Here is a 12320-nt window from a genome sequence, read left to right on the forward strand (position 1 = left end):
ACATGAAATATTAATATTAGGTATTTAAGAACTGCCACAGGCAGATTATGCAGTTGGGACTAAGAAAGCATGAGATAAGCTTTCTATTCAAATGAAGCGTATTCTGAAGAAGTTTGCCCCTGGTTTTCACATTTAAGTGAGTTAACTATGGCAGAGAGGTTATAGAATGATTGACAGCCAAGTGAATTCATTCATCCCGACTTCCTTTCCCCTGCCCTATTTATTGCACTCTCCTTTTTAAGCAAAACTATACTGGGGCACAAACCACAAAAAGGGTAAGACTTATGCATCAGAGACACATTTTTAATTACTTGGGAGAACTTAGAGATGGCTGTGTGAGAAGGAAGAAGGGGCAGATCCAGAGGGAGTGCAGTGGCATGGCTGCACCCCCTTTCAGGCCTCTGGGGACTTCAAAAAAGTCCTGAAAGCAGAAGAGAATCCTCCCTTCCCCTCTGACCTATCACCTGGACAAGGGAGATGAGATTGATGTCATATATCTTGACTTCAAAAAAGCCTTCAATCTGGTATCCCATGATCACCTCTTGGCGAAACTAGCCAACTGTGGCCTTGGGTCCACCATGATCCGCTGGCTGGGAAACTGGCTGTGTGGTCAGACCCAGAGGGTTGTAATTGATGGCAGTCACTCATTATGGTGTCCTGTGACCAGTGGGGTCCCCCAAGGCTCTGTCCTAGGACCCAGATTGTTCAACATCTTCATTAATGATGTGAACACTGGAGTCAGGAGCAGACTGGCCAAGTTTGCTGATGACACCAAACTTTGGGGCAAAGCATCCACGCCAGATGAAAGGCAGGTGATCCAGGCTGACCTGAACAGGCTCAGCAAATGGGCGGATGAGAACCTGATGGTGTTTAACACCGAAAAATGCAAGGTTCTCCACCTTGGGAAGAAAAACCTGCAGCATCCTTATAGGCTCAGCAGTGCTATGCTGGGTAGCACTTCGGAAGAAAGAGACTTGGGGGTCATCATTGACCACAAGATGAACATGAGCCTGCAATGGGATGCTGCGGCTACTAAAGTGACCAAAACGCTGGCTTGCATCCATAGATGCTTCTCAAGCAAATCCTGGGACGTCATTCTCCCCTTGTACTCGGCCTTAGTGAGGCCGCAGCTGGAGTACTGCGTCCAGTTTTGGGCTCCACAATTCAAAAAGGATGTGGAGAAGCTTGAGAGTCCAGAGAAGAGCCACACACATGATCAGGGGTCCGGAAAACGGAACTTACGACAGGCTGAGAGCCATGGGGCTCTTTAGCCTGGAAAAGCGCAGGCTCAGGGGTGATCTGATGGCCACCTATAAGTTTATCAGGGGTGACCACCAGGATCTGGAGGAACGTTTGTTCAGCAGAGCACCCCAAGGGATGACGAGGTCGAACAGTCATAAACTACTGTGAGACTGTTTCAGGCTGGACATAAGGAAGAATTTCTTTACTGTCCGAGCCCCCAAGGTCTGGAACAGTCTGCCATTGGATGTGGTTCAAGCACCTACTCTGAACACCTTCAAGAGCAAACTGGATGCTTATCTTGCTGGGATCCTATGACCCCATCTGACTTCCTGCCCTTTGGGCGGGGGGCTGGACTCGATGATCTTCCGAGGTCCTTTCCAGCCCTAATATCTATGAAATCTATCCTCAGAAGCACATCTCTTCCATTACCCTTTCCCCACTCCCTTCCCTGCAGCACCTTTCCCTGCTGTTCCTGGGGCAGGGAAAAGCTGATGTTACTCCTCCAGCTGCACTTAGCTGGGAACAGTGACAGTGAGAGCAGAGATGGGTGGAGGAATGAGTTCCCACTCCCTGCACCTGCTTCTAGGGGAGTGGGAATGGTGTAGGAACCCAGCCCCCAGTCCACTGACATTGCTGTCAGTGTTACTCAGTATAGCCCCTACTTAACTTAGCTGGAGGGCAGAAATGCCTCTGAAGTTTGCTGCACCCCAGGCACAGCAGAGAAAGCAGTAGGGATAGGCAGAGGAGCATGGGGAGGAGAAAGGAAGGGAATGCCTTTGAGCATGGAGGGGAAAGGAAGGAGCAGGGAAAATTCTTACCTTCTTTAAAAAAGTCCCCAGAGGTTCCTACAGTCTCATCCGCCCTGTCCACATTGCTGGGTTGTGAGGGAGAAGGCTAGAAGAGGGGGTGCAGCCACTCCTGCAGACTGTATGGCTTCTCCCCCACCCCCTTTGCCAAATCCTGGATCCACCTCAGCAGGAAATATTAAAATTATAAAAGAGAACGCACAGTATAGAAAAGGAGGGCCCAATCATAATCCTTCCTCGCTTTGCAGCAATTCCCTTTTCCACATTAGTACTGGATGACTATGCGTATGTCCACACTAAGTCTTAAGTACCCCCCAGGTTGCCTCCCACTCCCACTTCACAAGCAAGTGCAGACGTTTGGTTCCCCAGGGACAAGTGGCAGTGGTACACCTTGCACTGAAGCTACTTGTCCTCAGGGAATGCCTGTGCCATGTGTACTTTGGAGCATGGCAAGTTACCCCAAGGGTGATAGGGGAGGCTGGGGCCAGCACTGTGCTGGCCCCAACAGCCTTACTTGGGGTCCTGCTGCAGCTGTGGCAGTCCTGCTGGGTGGAGCCTGTCTGGGAGCTGCAGCATAACTCTGGGCAGCCCAGCTCTGCTTTTCAGCAGCAGGCGCTGCCCATATGTGTGCTGCTCTGTTTTTTTCCCCATAGGGAAAAAAACGGAGCAGTGTGTGCACCAGCAGCATGCCCTTGCAATGCAGAAGACACCTGACTGTGTGGTATGTGGCACTACAGATGTGTTTGTGGTACCACATACCACATGCCCGTGCTCGTCTGGACGTGCCCACAGAGTCCAAACCCAAAAAGGCTATAGTAAAGATGTTCAGGAGCCTTCAGATCATTAACCTACTGCTGACACTCTGAAACCCACACAGATGACAACCTCCAGAGTTATAGCAGGGCCATCTCCAAAACATCCCCGTGCCTCATGGTTTAGGACATGTAAAGCAGAAAAAAGTAAGTGGTGCTTATTTTTTAGTCACAGACATCCATGTGCATGTACATGGAGCACAGACATATTCGGTGTGCATTTTAACTACCTGAGGAACCAATTACCAGAATATTTAAAGAGGAAAACAATTCTTACCATTGATAAATAATAATTAAAAAAGCTTCAAAGATTTTGCTGTTAGATATCATAAAAGTTAAGCACCTTTGATTTGGAAAACTGTTTATAACTCTTCTTCCCTCATCTGTCTTCCCTTTAATATGTTCTGTGTCAGCTGAAAAGTGTTAAATTCCCAGAATTTCCATAAAGCTATGCGCAGTACTAATTTTGCTGAAAACTTTGTGTTATGTAACTGGTTTAATCTGCTTTGCTATATGTAAAGAATTTCCCAACATAAATTATCTTTGGTCTAAAATAACTATTATTGGCATTAGACTTACCATGTTTCAGGCTGTTACATATTTCAGCTTCTTATATCTTTCTGTAATAAAGGACTCTTTTTAGCACCCAATTTTATTTGGAGAAAAAAATTCTACATTTACTCTGACAACCATGGAGACCTCTGCAAAAGCATGAAAACAATTTGTCCAATGATATGTGAATTACAGGCCATAAGCAAATTGTCCTGAACTGAAATCATAACTTTTAACAAACATTTATTTGCATTCCTGTTACAAACAGCTTGTTACAACCTTTTCAACCTTTCTAAATAATTTAATTGCCTTAAAAATGCATTTCTTTATGTGTAATAGAAATGGGATTCCCTATTATGTGGACACTATAAAATGTATTACGTCCTTCTTAAGCCACTTCCATACATTTAAGCACTTTGATTTTGCAAATAATACAATGTTTAAGTATGTTGTTTGCCATTTATTTAGAAACCAGAACTAAATATATGGTTACATATATTTGAAATGAAAAATTAAATCCTGGCATCATTGAAGGCAACAGCAAGACTCCCATTGGTTTCAATAGGGATATAATTTTTACCAAAGTTTTTCGGTTATGAATTAGTAACAGATCCATCCTCATAACTGTGTCTAACCAACTTTCATGATAAGCTAATTTAATTTGCACTAAATTTGCAATATATTTTAATTCTTAAAAGACTCTATCCAGGCAGGTGTCTTTCCAGTAGTATGCTTACAATTTTCAGTTTGGGGTTAAGAAATGGATAATGTCCCGTGGGTGCATTCTGAAAGAAATAATCACATTTATATTCCAGTGGAATAAAAAAATATTTTTTCATAGGAAACATCTTAATAAAACAAATAAAAAATTATGCCCATCTTTTAGCAACATTTCCTCAGACAGACTCAACATATGTATATATGAAATTTGTTGGATAAGCCCTAGTTCAAACAGACATAAGAGCAAGATTCACATATTGAAAATGTACAGTATACTCCAGCTTTCATAGTGCCATCCTTACTGTTAATATACACTACTTTTTCAAAAAAATATAACATTTTTTCTTAACATTCAAGAATAGAGAAGTCTGGCATTAAATAGAATTTTGTTGACCCAGTCAAAACTTCAAGTCGGACAAAAATATTATTAAGATTTTAAGGCTCAAAGTGCAGACCACATCCATTGCTCAAACTGACATCATTTGCTCTACTGAACCACTCCTGTAGTGCAAAAGTATGATTTAGTTTTCTAAAGAATTTGCTGATTTAGTCTTCTCCCTACAGAAGTGCTACTGATCAAGCAAGTTCTTATACAGCAGGTATAGTCTTGCAGAACTCTTAAAAAAAGTCCTACATCTGGTCCAAGCACAGTTTTTTTGAATAGTGTAGCTTTTCAGTAAGGAATGTGTTCCCCCACTCCCTTAAACAGCTACACAGAACAATCCCTAATGTAAACATTGTTATACCTGTACAGTATAGCTACCAGGCATCATCCGTTACGGGAATATGCTATACCAGTATAACTGTGTACACATTAAGGGGTTGTATTTCTTGAATTATATTGGAATGGTGTTTGCGTGCAGCCAAGTCCTTTCAGCAAGTTGAAACAACTAGTCTAGTACATTTGATGATAAAATCTTCAATGTTGTATGCTAAATCTACGTTAAACCCAACTTAAGTATAACAGAGGTAGCTATGACCTATGCACTTTAACATTTGCTGAAGTGAAGTGCCAAACCAAATTCATCTGTGGTATAAACCTATAAGGTAAACACAAGGGGTAAATTTTGCTACAATGGTTAGATACCTGCAATGAAACAGACATTAGTTTATAAATATAGACACTTGTTTCATAAGCCATCTCAAGCTTTACTCCTCTTGATGCTCTCTAAGTGTTCACATTTATTACATTCCTGAAGGTGCAACTTTCACTTGTCCTGTGTAGGTTGATTCGGGCTGGAATGTGTCTGAATCTGCAATTCAAAAGATGAGAGCACAAGTGACAACTTCTGTCATTTTAAAAAGGTATGGCCAAATGCTATAACATTTCCCTTTCCCGAAATCAAAAAATAGTCACAAACTCCAATTCTATTAGCTGACCAGGAGGAAAGAAAATACTTCATATAAAGTCTGCAATGCACAAGCTAAGCACACATGCTCTGCAATGCTTCTTTTACTTGTTGCTTGTATTTAGCATGGTAGATAGCTGGTAAAGTACTAGCAAATAATGCTCATGTTAAGCGAGTAGCACATGGAGACTAAGACACTCATTAAGCCGGTTGGACTGGTCAGTGTGGGCTGCCCCCAGTACCTATGCAGAAATTCACTGAAGTCAATGGCTAGTGGAGATATGTAGCAGTAGATACATCATTCTAGCCCGGTTTTATCAAAACTGACCATAAACGAACACACAGAACCCCAGAAGAAGTGAACTCTTGTTTCTTCTAGGCATATATACTCCCTATCTGGGCTTCCCAAATTGTGATATTGCCTCAGAATGACATCTGCTGTATTGTACCTGAAGGCCTTCATATTGTTAAAGAAAGGACAAGATGTGTCATTTAATTCAAATGTAAATTTTCAATTCGTTAGCAGAAGTCACTTTTTTCTGCATTAATTGCAGAGCTCTATCTTTGTAATGCTTCACTCTCCTATATACAAAGTTGAGTGGGATCACTACTGCTGCTAACTGCAGCTAACCAACAAGGAGGCTGGACACAAGATAACAAATAACAGTGCGAGATAAGATAGACAAGGAGTTTGGTAAGGGAGGGAATGATAGACAGAAAAAGGAAACAAAAAGAGAAAGAGCAAGTACAAAATGAAAAGTAGAATTTATAATCCTAACCATGGTACCTTATATAATTTCCATACTGATTATTGTATGGAATACCAAACTGGGAAACAATATGTAAATGTAAATGAATCATACTGTGCAATACAACAGCTTCATTTCCCTTTCTAATTAATCTTGGAAAACTTAAAAAAGGTTATATTTCATGTGGGAAATATAATTTATAGCAATCAAGGAATCCCCACATCCTATGCTCTTTTAGATGTTTCTTTCCATGTTTGATACTCAGATTAATATTTTTGATGACAATAACTGTGTAATGTGAATTAAGAAGTGGGTGACATGACTGGAGACAATATCACCTCTCATTAAAGGTGGCAAATTAAGAACACCTCATGCTCACTGTCTCTCTCAGCTTCATTGAACACATGACACCTAACAAGCTGACTAGTTAGTTTAGGGCTATGGAACTTCAAAATCTCAGTATTTTCTGGCATCTTGCACAACACTAGTCAGTGTGACAGATGTTCACAGAGTCCCTTCATTTATTATGTTAGGTTTTTTGAGGGACTGTTGCCATTTAAACATGGTATAGCCGTTTCCCCCAAGAGCACATTACAAATGTGCATTGATATAATAGGTGACCATGTCATGTCTGAAATTATGAATTATAGCCTTCCCAAACCTGAGCCTTGTGAAAGGGGAGAAGATGTACTCCTGCAATAGTACTGACTGGCAGCAATAAGCCTTTGAAAGGGTTCAGGACCAGCGTGAAGGGGATAAGACTAAACTACACATTTGGGGCTAGTCAACACTTTTAGCAGTACTAGTGGACACCTCTCCTTCGCACAGAGTATATCTGAACCTGTGCAGATGTGATGAGCATACAAGGGCAATAATGGGATAAGAAGCAAACATGATCTTATTCTAACTCAATCTAACAACATGTAGAAAAAAGAATTCAGGATACTATATAAAACTTACAGAATTTTCATCTTTTTCATATTATGCCTGTCCTTCCTTTCTCTCTCTCATTTGGTTGATTTTTCAATTCTATTTCAAGTTATATAAAAAGAAAATCAATTAAAAATTGAAAAAAGGAAATCAACACAATTAGCTATTACCCTGAATTTCTTGCATCACTGTGAAGCAATATTTAGCTGCACGTACTTTGAGTCAGAAATGGTTGGGTCAAGCTACCTTATTTAAGATTCAAAACAAATTTTTTTTAAAAGTACAGAAGAGCAAGAATATTTTAGTCTGATTCAGTTTATACACTTGTCCTTTATTTCTTGAGGTGCTCTCTGCTGGACTCATGCACAAGTCTGCCTTACTAATTAATTTGAAAGTCTGAGAATCCTGAAATCCTTAGCATTACCTCCCAAAAATTTTGGGGAAAAAATATTAATGCACAAAATGTAAGATAGAATCAAAAGACAAAGGTTATCAAAAGATTGACCATCAATTTGTTTGCAACTTGTTAGGAAAAGTTGGCTTTAGGCTTCTTGGTTGATTAATGAGGTCTTTAATTCTCACGGGATAATTGTGGGTTCTGCATGTATAAGCATAGGGGGTGCATACATCTGAGTTTGAAGAGTTGCTTCTCAGGCTGGGCACCTATTTCAGATCGAGACTAAGATTAATGTAATAACAATAAAAGCATAAGAAGTAAGTATTGGTAGCAAGATCAAGACCATGCTACACATATTTTTAGATTTGGCTGTTAGGAATATCCTTATTCACAAATATGGTAAAGACATATATTAAAAAACCCATAAACATTTATTAATAAAAGGTAATGATGTAAAATAATTAAGATGCATAAATGAAATAAACATAATTAGATACATAAATGAATAATATACAGCAAAATCTCTGTTATCCAATGGGAATGGGAGATGCCAGTTAACCAAATATGCTGGTTAATAAAATGTGCACCATTTGGTGCACTCCCTGGCGTCACTGTGCTGGCGTCCATGCAGTCTGCTTTGCCCTGCACAGGCTACTTTGCTTTGGGCCGCGGGCCAAGGAAATGAAGGAGAAGAACTCTGCTTGCGGCAGCAAAACCAGAAGTGGGACTTCTGGTTTTGCTTTTGCCGCGTCCCTCGGATGTCGGTTAGTGGAGCTCTCCGGTTGATAAAGTGCCGGATAACACAGCTTTTGCTGTATAAACAAAAATAAACATAAATATCTTTGAAACAGAAAGTATTAAATATTCAGATTTAAGATATGGCAATTCCTTAGCCCCTTCAAGTATCAGTAAACCAGAAATGTTTGTTATGCTTCTAAAGTATATGGAGAAGTCATACAAGTGGGAGGCAATAGAGATTACTTGTAAAGGGCTAGCAAAATACTTAGAAATGTTGCTAACTCTTAAGGGAAAAAACAGTTTATAAAACGGAAATGAAATATAAAAATCTGGGACTCTAGGCCTACATCATTTTTGTGTTTAATTAATATTAATTATGTTAAAAACAAGATATATACAAGTTGCTAGGACTAATCCTGGCTGGTAGCTTGAAATAACTGATAAATTAAGAAAAAAAAAATAGTTGCAAAATGCGATACCTTCAGGTTGCCCATTATTTTTTGGTGTTTGCTGACCCTTTTTCTCCCCTTCATCATGTTGCTGAATCTGGTCATTGCCGTAACCATTACTGATCAGTTTACTGAAGTTTACTGGTTCACCGTTTTTCTGAACAGGCCTGCAAGCACACACACATACACACACAGAAATTATGGGGAGGAAAAAAAAAATCAAAACCTTAAAAAGGGATGAATAGCAAACTTCTTAACTTACAAAAAGTATTCTCTTTTCCTAAGATTTAGCTTATACTATTTATTTTTCAAGTGCTTAAATAGCATAACATTAATTTAATATGAATTTTAGAAAAATATTCTAACACTTGAATAAATGTTCAGATAACAAATAACATTTATTTATCATCACCACAGAGAAAATGCAGCAGTCCTCTGTCATGCAAAACTCAATAGGCATTTTGACTGACAAGGTTACAAACATTTTGCTCCAAAACAGCAAGGTAAACAGTTACATGAAAGATAAAATTAATAGCTATCAGTGCATATGCCATGTTACCATTACAATATACATCATAGCTATATCCAATATAGTGAACACAGACCCTTAAGACATGATCTCACAACCTTGGATGCAAATAATTTTCTGTAAGCAATGCCTCCCATTTCAAAGAGTCTACATATGTGTAACATTTGAGGGACTTGGGCTTTAGAATAGTTGGGGAAATGAGATAAAGTGACAAGGTAGTTCATGTCATGAATGAAAAATTTAACCAAATACAAGTCACATTAGAAAACCTAAGATTCCTAAGTAATATTAACTTTATAGCCAGATCTGTACAGCACACTTAACTTTCCCTGATAAACTTTCTGTTTACCTTAAAGCTCATTGTGCTGCTCTAAGTGGACTCCTCTGACACCAGAACCAATCAGCTTGGAACTTTGGGTGGATGACAATGCCCATTAGCCAGCCCCCTAACTAACCAACCCACATACACAAAAATGGAAAAATGCTTCAAGTTTAGAAAGCAAACTGCCTGGAGAAACTCCCAATGGTTGAGGATGCCACATTGTTGGGTACTAAGTTTACTGTATGGACATATTCAGGTACTGCAGGAATATAACAGTTTCTATTCCTTTTTTTTGCATTTAAATAGAAATTTTAAAATGAATTAATTTACACTATTTAGGAACATTCTATAAAACTGCTATCTGGGTACATCTACACAAGACATTTACTGCAGAGTGGACTAATTCGCTCTGCAGTGAATGTTGCATATGTGCCCCTATTAGGCTGGAGTAAGCAAACTGACTCATGGTTTATATTTTGTATTAATATACTGAGCACCAAAATTAGCACAATTAAAGTGCTTTTTTTTTTTTTAAACAACAATAAACTTCAGTGGAATAGAATACTTATTATTCTGGAAATCTAAACATTTTGAATATTTATGCTTATATTTACAAACTTAAGGTCATTTAATACTGTATTTCTAAAATTCAGAACCACATTTTAAAGTTATTTATAAAACTATTTGACCACATCCATATAGCAAATGTAGTTTCATGGCAAGTTACAGAAGTGAGTGATACACCACAGATGAAAGTCATGCTCCCAACAAAACACTCATACACTGAGTCAAGTTACTCATATGCATTAATGTTTATGAGGATCAGGAGCTTAGTGACTACTATGTTTCTACTACTTACATAGGTGGAAAGTAAAGCCTATTTCCCTCATGGAATTCCTTATTTGTAGGAGCATTCTGCATTCTGTTGGGGTACTTAGGTTTTATAGCAGGAAGCTTTACCTGTGTTAGAGAGAGATTAATTTAATGCAAATGGTTATGGTTAAAAATAAGTATAATTGGGGGATATTACAGCATTACTTTTGTGGCCTTGGATGTCTTCAGTATCTGCATTCTCCAAGGTATGAACAGTAATTATAGGGAAGTACAGGGAGTACTGACATTTATGAAAAAACATTACTTCTTTTTACTTTCATATCTGTGGGTATATTAACATTTTTTTCGGTATGATACATCTACAAAATGTGCTGAGCCATGGGCAACTGGTGCCTCCTGAGTCTGGGGAGGGAGAGGGGTCCCCCAGTGGCCAGTCAGCGACCAGGGGAGGAGGGCTGGTCCCCTGTACCCTCCCTATGTGTCGCCCATGTGCTGAGCTATAAACACTACTGACACCACAAGAGCTGTAGTGGATTTCAAAACTAAGCTGCAAAATTCAATTTTAGCAGTTAGATTCAAATTATAGCTCAGTACATCACATGGAAGTGATAAGACAATCTTAGGTAAAATCCTGCAATAAAAAGCAAAGAACCACCTCCAAAAAGGGTATCTGGGTGCCTAGTTCCTATTTAGGTGCCTGTAGTTTTCCTCCCTGTGTTACTTGGCAGGCAGGCAGCAGAGTTACAGGGCTACAGAGCCCTAGGCTGCAGACCCCCCTCAGATAAGCTGATTAGCTGACAGAACTTAGAGGGCTGATGAAGTAATTAACCCCAGCACTGAATTAATGGAAGGCAGCTGCCTGGAAGGGGGAGAGCCAGACTGGAGATATCAACAGAGCTCCAGGGCTAGAATTGGAACTTCTGGCCCTGATCCCTGGACAGGAATGAGTTCTGCAGAAAGGCCCATGTGCAACCAAGGGGTCTTTGCATTGTATTGGGTTTTTTAGGTTACTGTTTAAGGCCAGAAGGCACGGAATTGGTTGAAAGGGTGGTTCAGGGAGGCACCATAGTTTTGTCTGCTAGACTGCCAAGACCTGTGTGCTGTGAGCAAGGGCTGGAGAACTCAGTGGACTCAACTGAGGCAGAAAGAGGGAATCGCCTGAGGAAGTCACTCTGGTGGCTTAAGAGCCATCTCCCAAACATCCATTACATCAAGGAGTGGCAGGAAATAGCAGGCCAGAACCCTGAGAAGCCAGAGTGGGAGTTGGGATCAGTGAGGCCAGTAGAAGGCACCACTACTGCCTTGGGCACCTGAAGTCTCATTATAGTGCCTAAACTCCTACTGAAATTACATAAATACCTGTTGGAAATCTGTCCTAAAGATTCCAATGATTTCAATACAGAGAGATAGAGATAGCGAGCCTGAGCCATGTGATTCTAGTCAGGCGCAGGGTGGTACCTTACAGACTAAATGGTTCAGTGAGACATAAACTTTTGTAGGCAACAGCCTACTCCATCAGATGCTAGGTTTTCAGTATTCCTTAACATCTGATAAAGTAGGTTTTCAGCTATGAAATTTTGTGCGTCTTTGAACCAATTAGCATATTTTCTCGCATATGAACAACACCTTTTTCTCCAAAACCAGTTGACATCATATGTGAGGAAAAGGCCTCTCCATAGCTCTGAAAATGTTTGTGTACAGCAGTGGCAGTGTTAACTGCTGTGGCTCCAGGAGTTATGGCAATTAACACTACCTTCTGCTCCCTCCTTTCCTTGCCCTCCATCACCTAATTTCCAGACCCCTCCCCCCCAACCACATGCCAGATTGGGCTGGTGTGTGGGGCTGGCCTACCACTAGACTTGGTTCACCAGGTCAGTCCCAGCTCATGGCC

The 12320-nt window shown here is 40.1% G+C and overlaps 1 protein-coding gene across 6 annotated transcripts in view; it reads right to left on the bottom strand.

The window, feature by feature from the left end:
• Nucleotides 1-3455: 3455 nt before the first annotated feature.
• Nucleotides 3456-12320, bottom strand: part of C5H7orf57 (chromosome 5 C7orf57 homolog) — a 29411-nt gene continuing 20546 nt past the window's right edge. For 4 of the 6 annotated variants that reach the window (XM_090049692.1, XM_090049689.1, XM_090049693.1 and 1 more), the window contains 3 exons: nt 10455-10555; nt 8775-8911; nt 3456-5385 (listed from right to left, as the gene is read on the bottom strand). In XM_090049692.1, the coding sequence (XP_089905818.1) occupies nt 5318-5385; nt 8775-8911; nt 10455-10555 (306 nt within the window). In that variant the 3' untranslated portion in view covers nt 3456-5317. Of the gene's footprint in view, nt 5386-7190; nt 8370-8774; nt 8912-10454; nt 10556-12320 lie in introns of all 6 variants that reach the window. The other 2 variants (XM_090049691.1, XR_016442677.1) reach the window with 2 other exon arrangements.

The sequence above is a fragment of the Crocodylus siamensis genome, chromosome 5 (genome assembly GCF_052110815.1).
Source record: "Crocodylus siamensis isolate JL-2025a chromosome 5, ASM5211081v1, whole genome shotgun sequence".
Classification (NCBI taxonomy): Eukaryota; Metazoa; Chordata; order Crocodylia; family Crocodylidae; genus Crocodylus; species Crocodylus siamensis.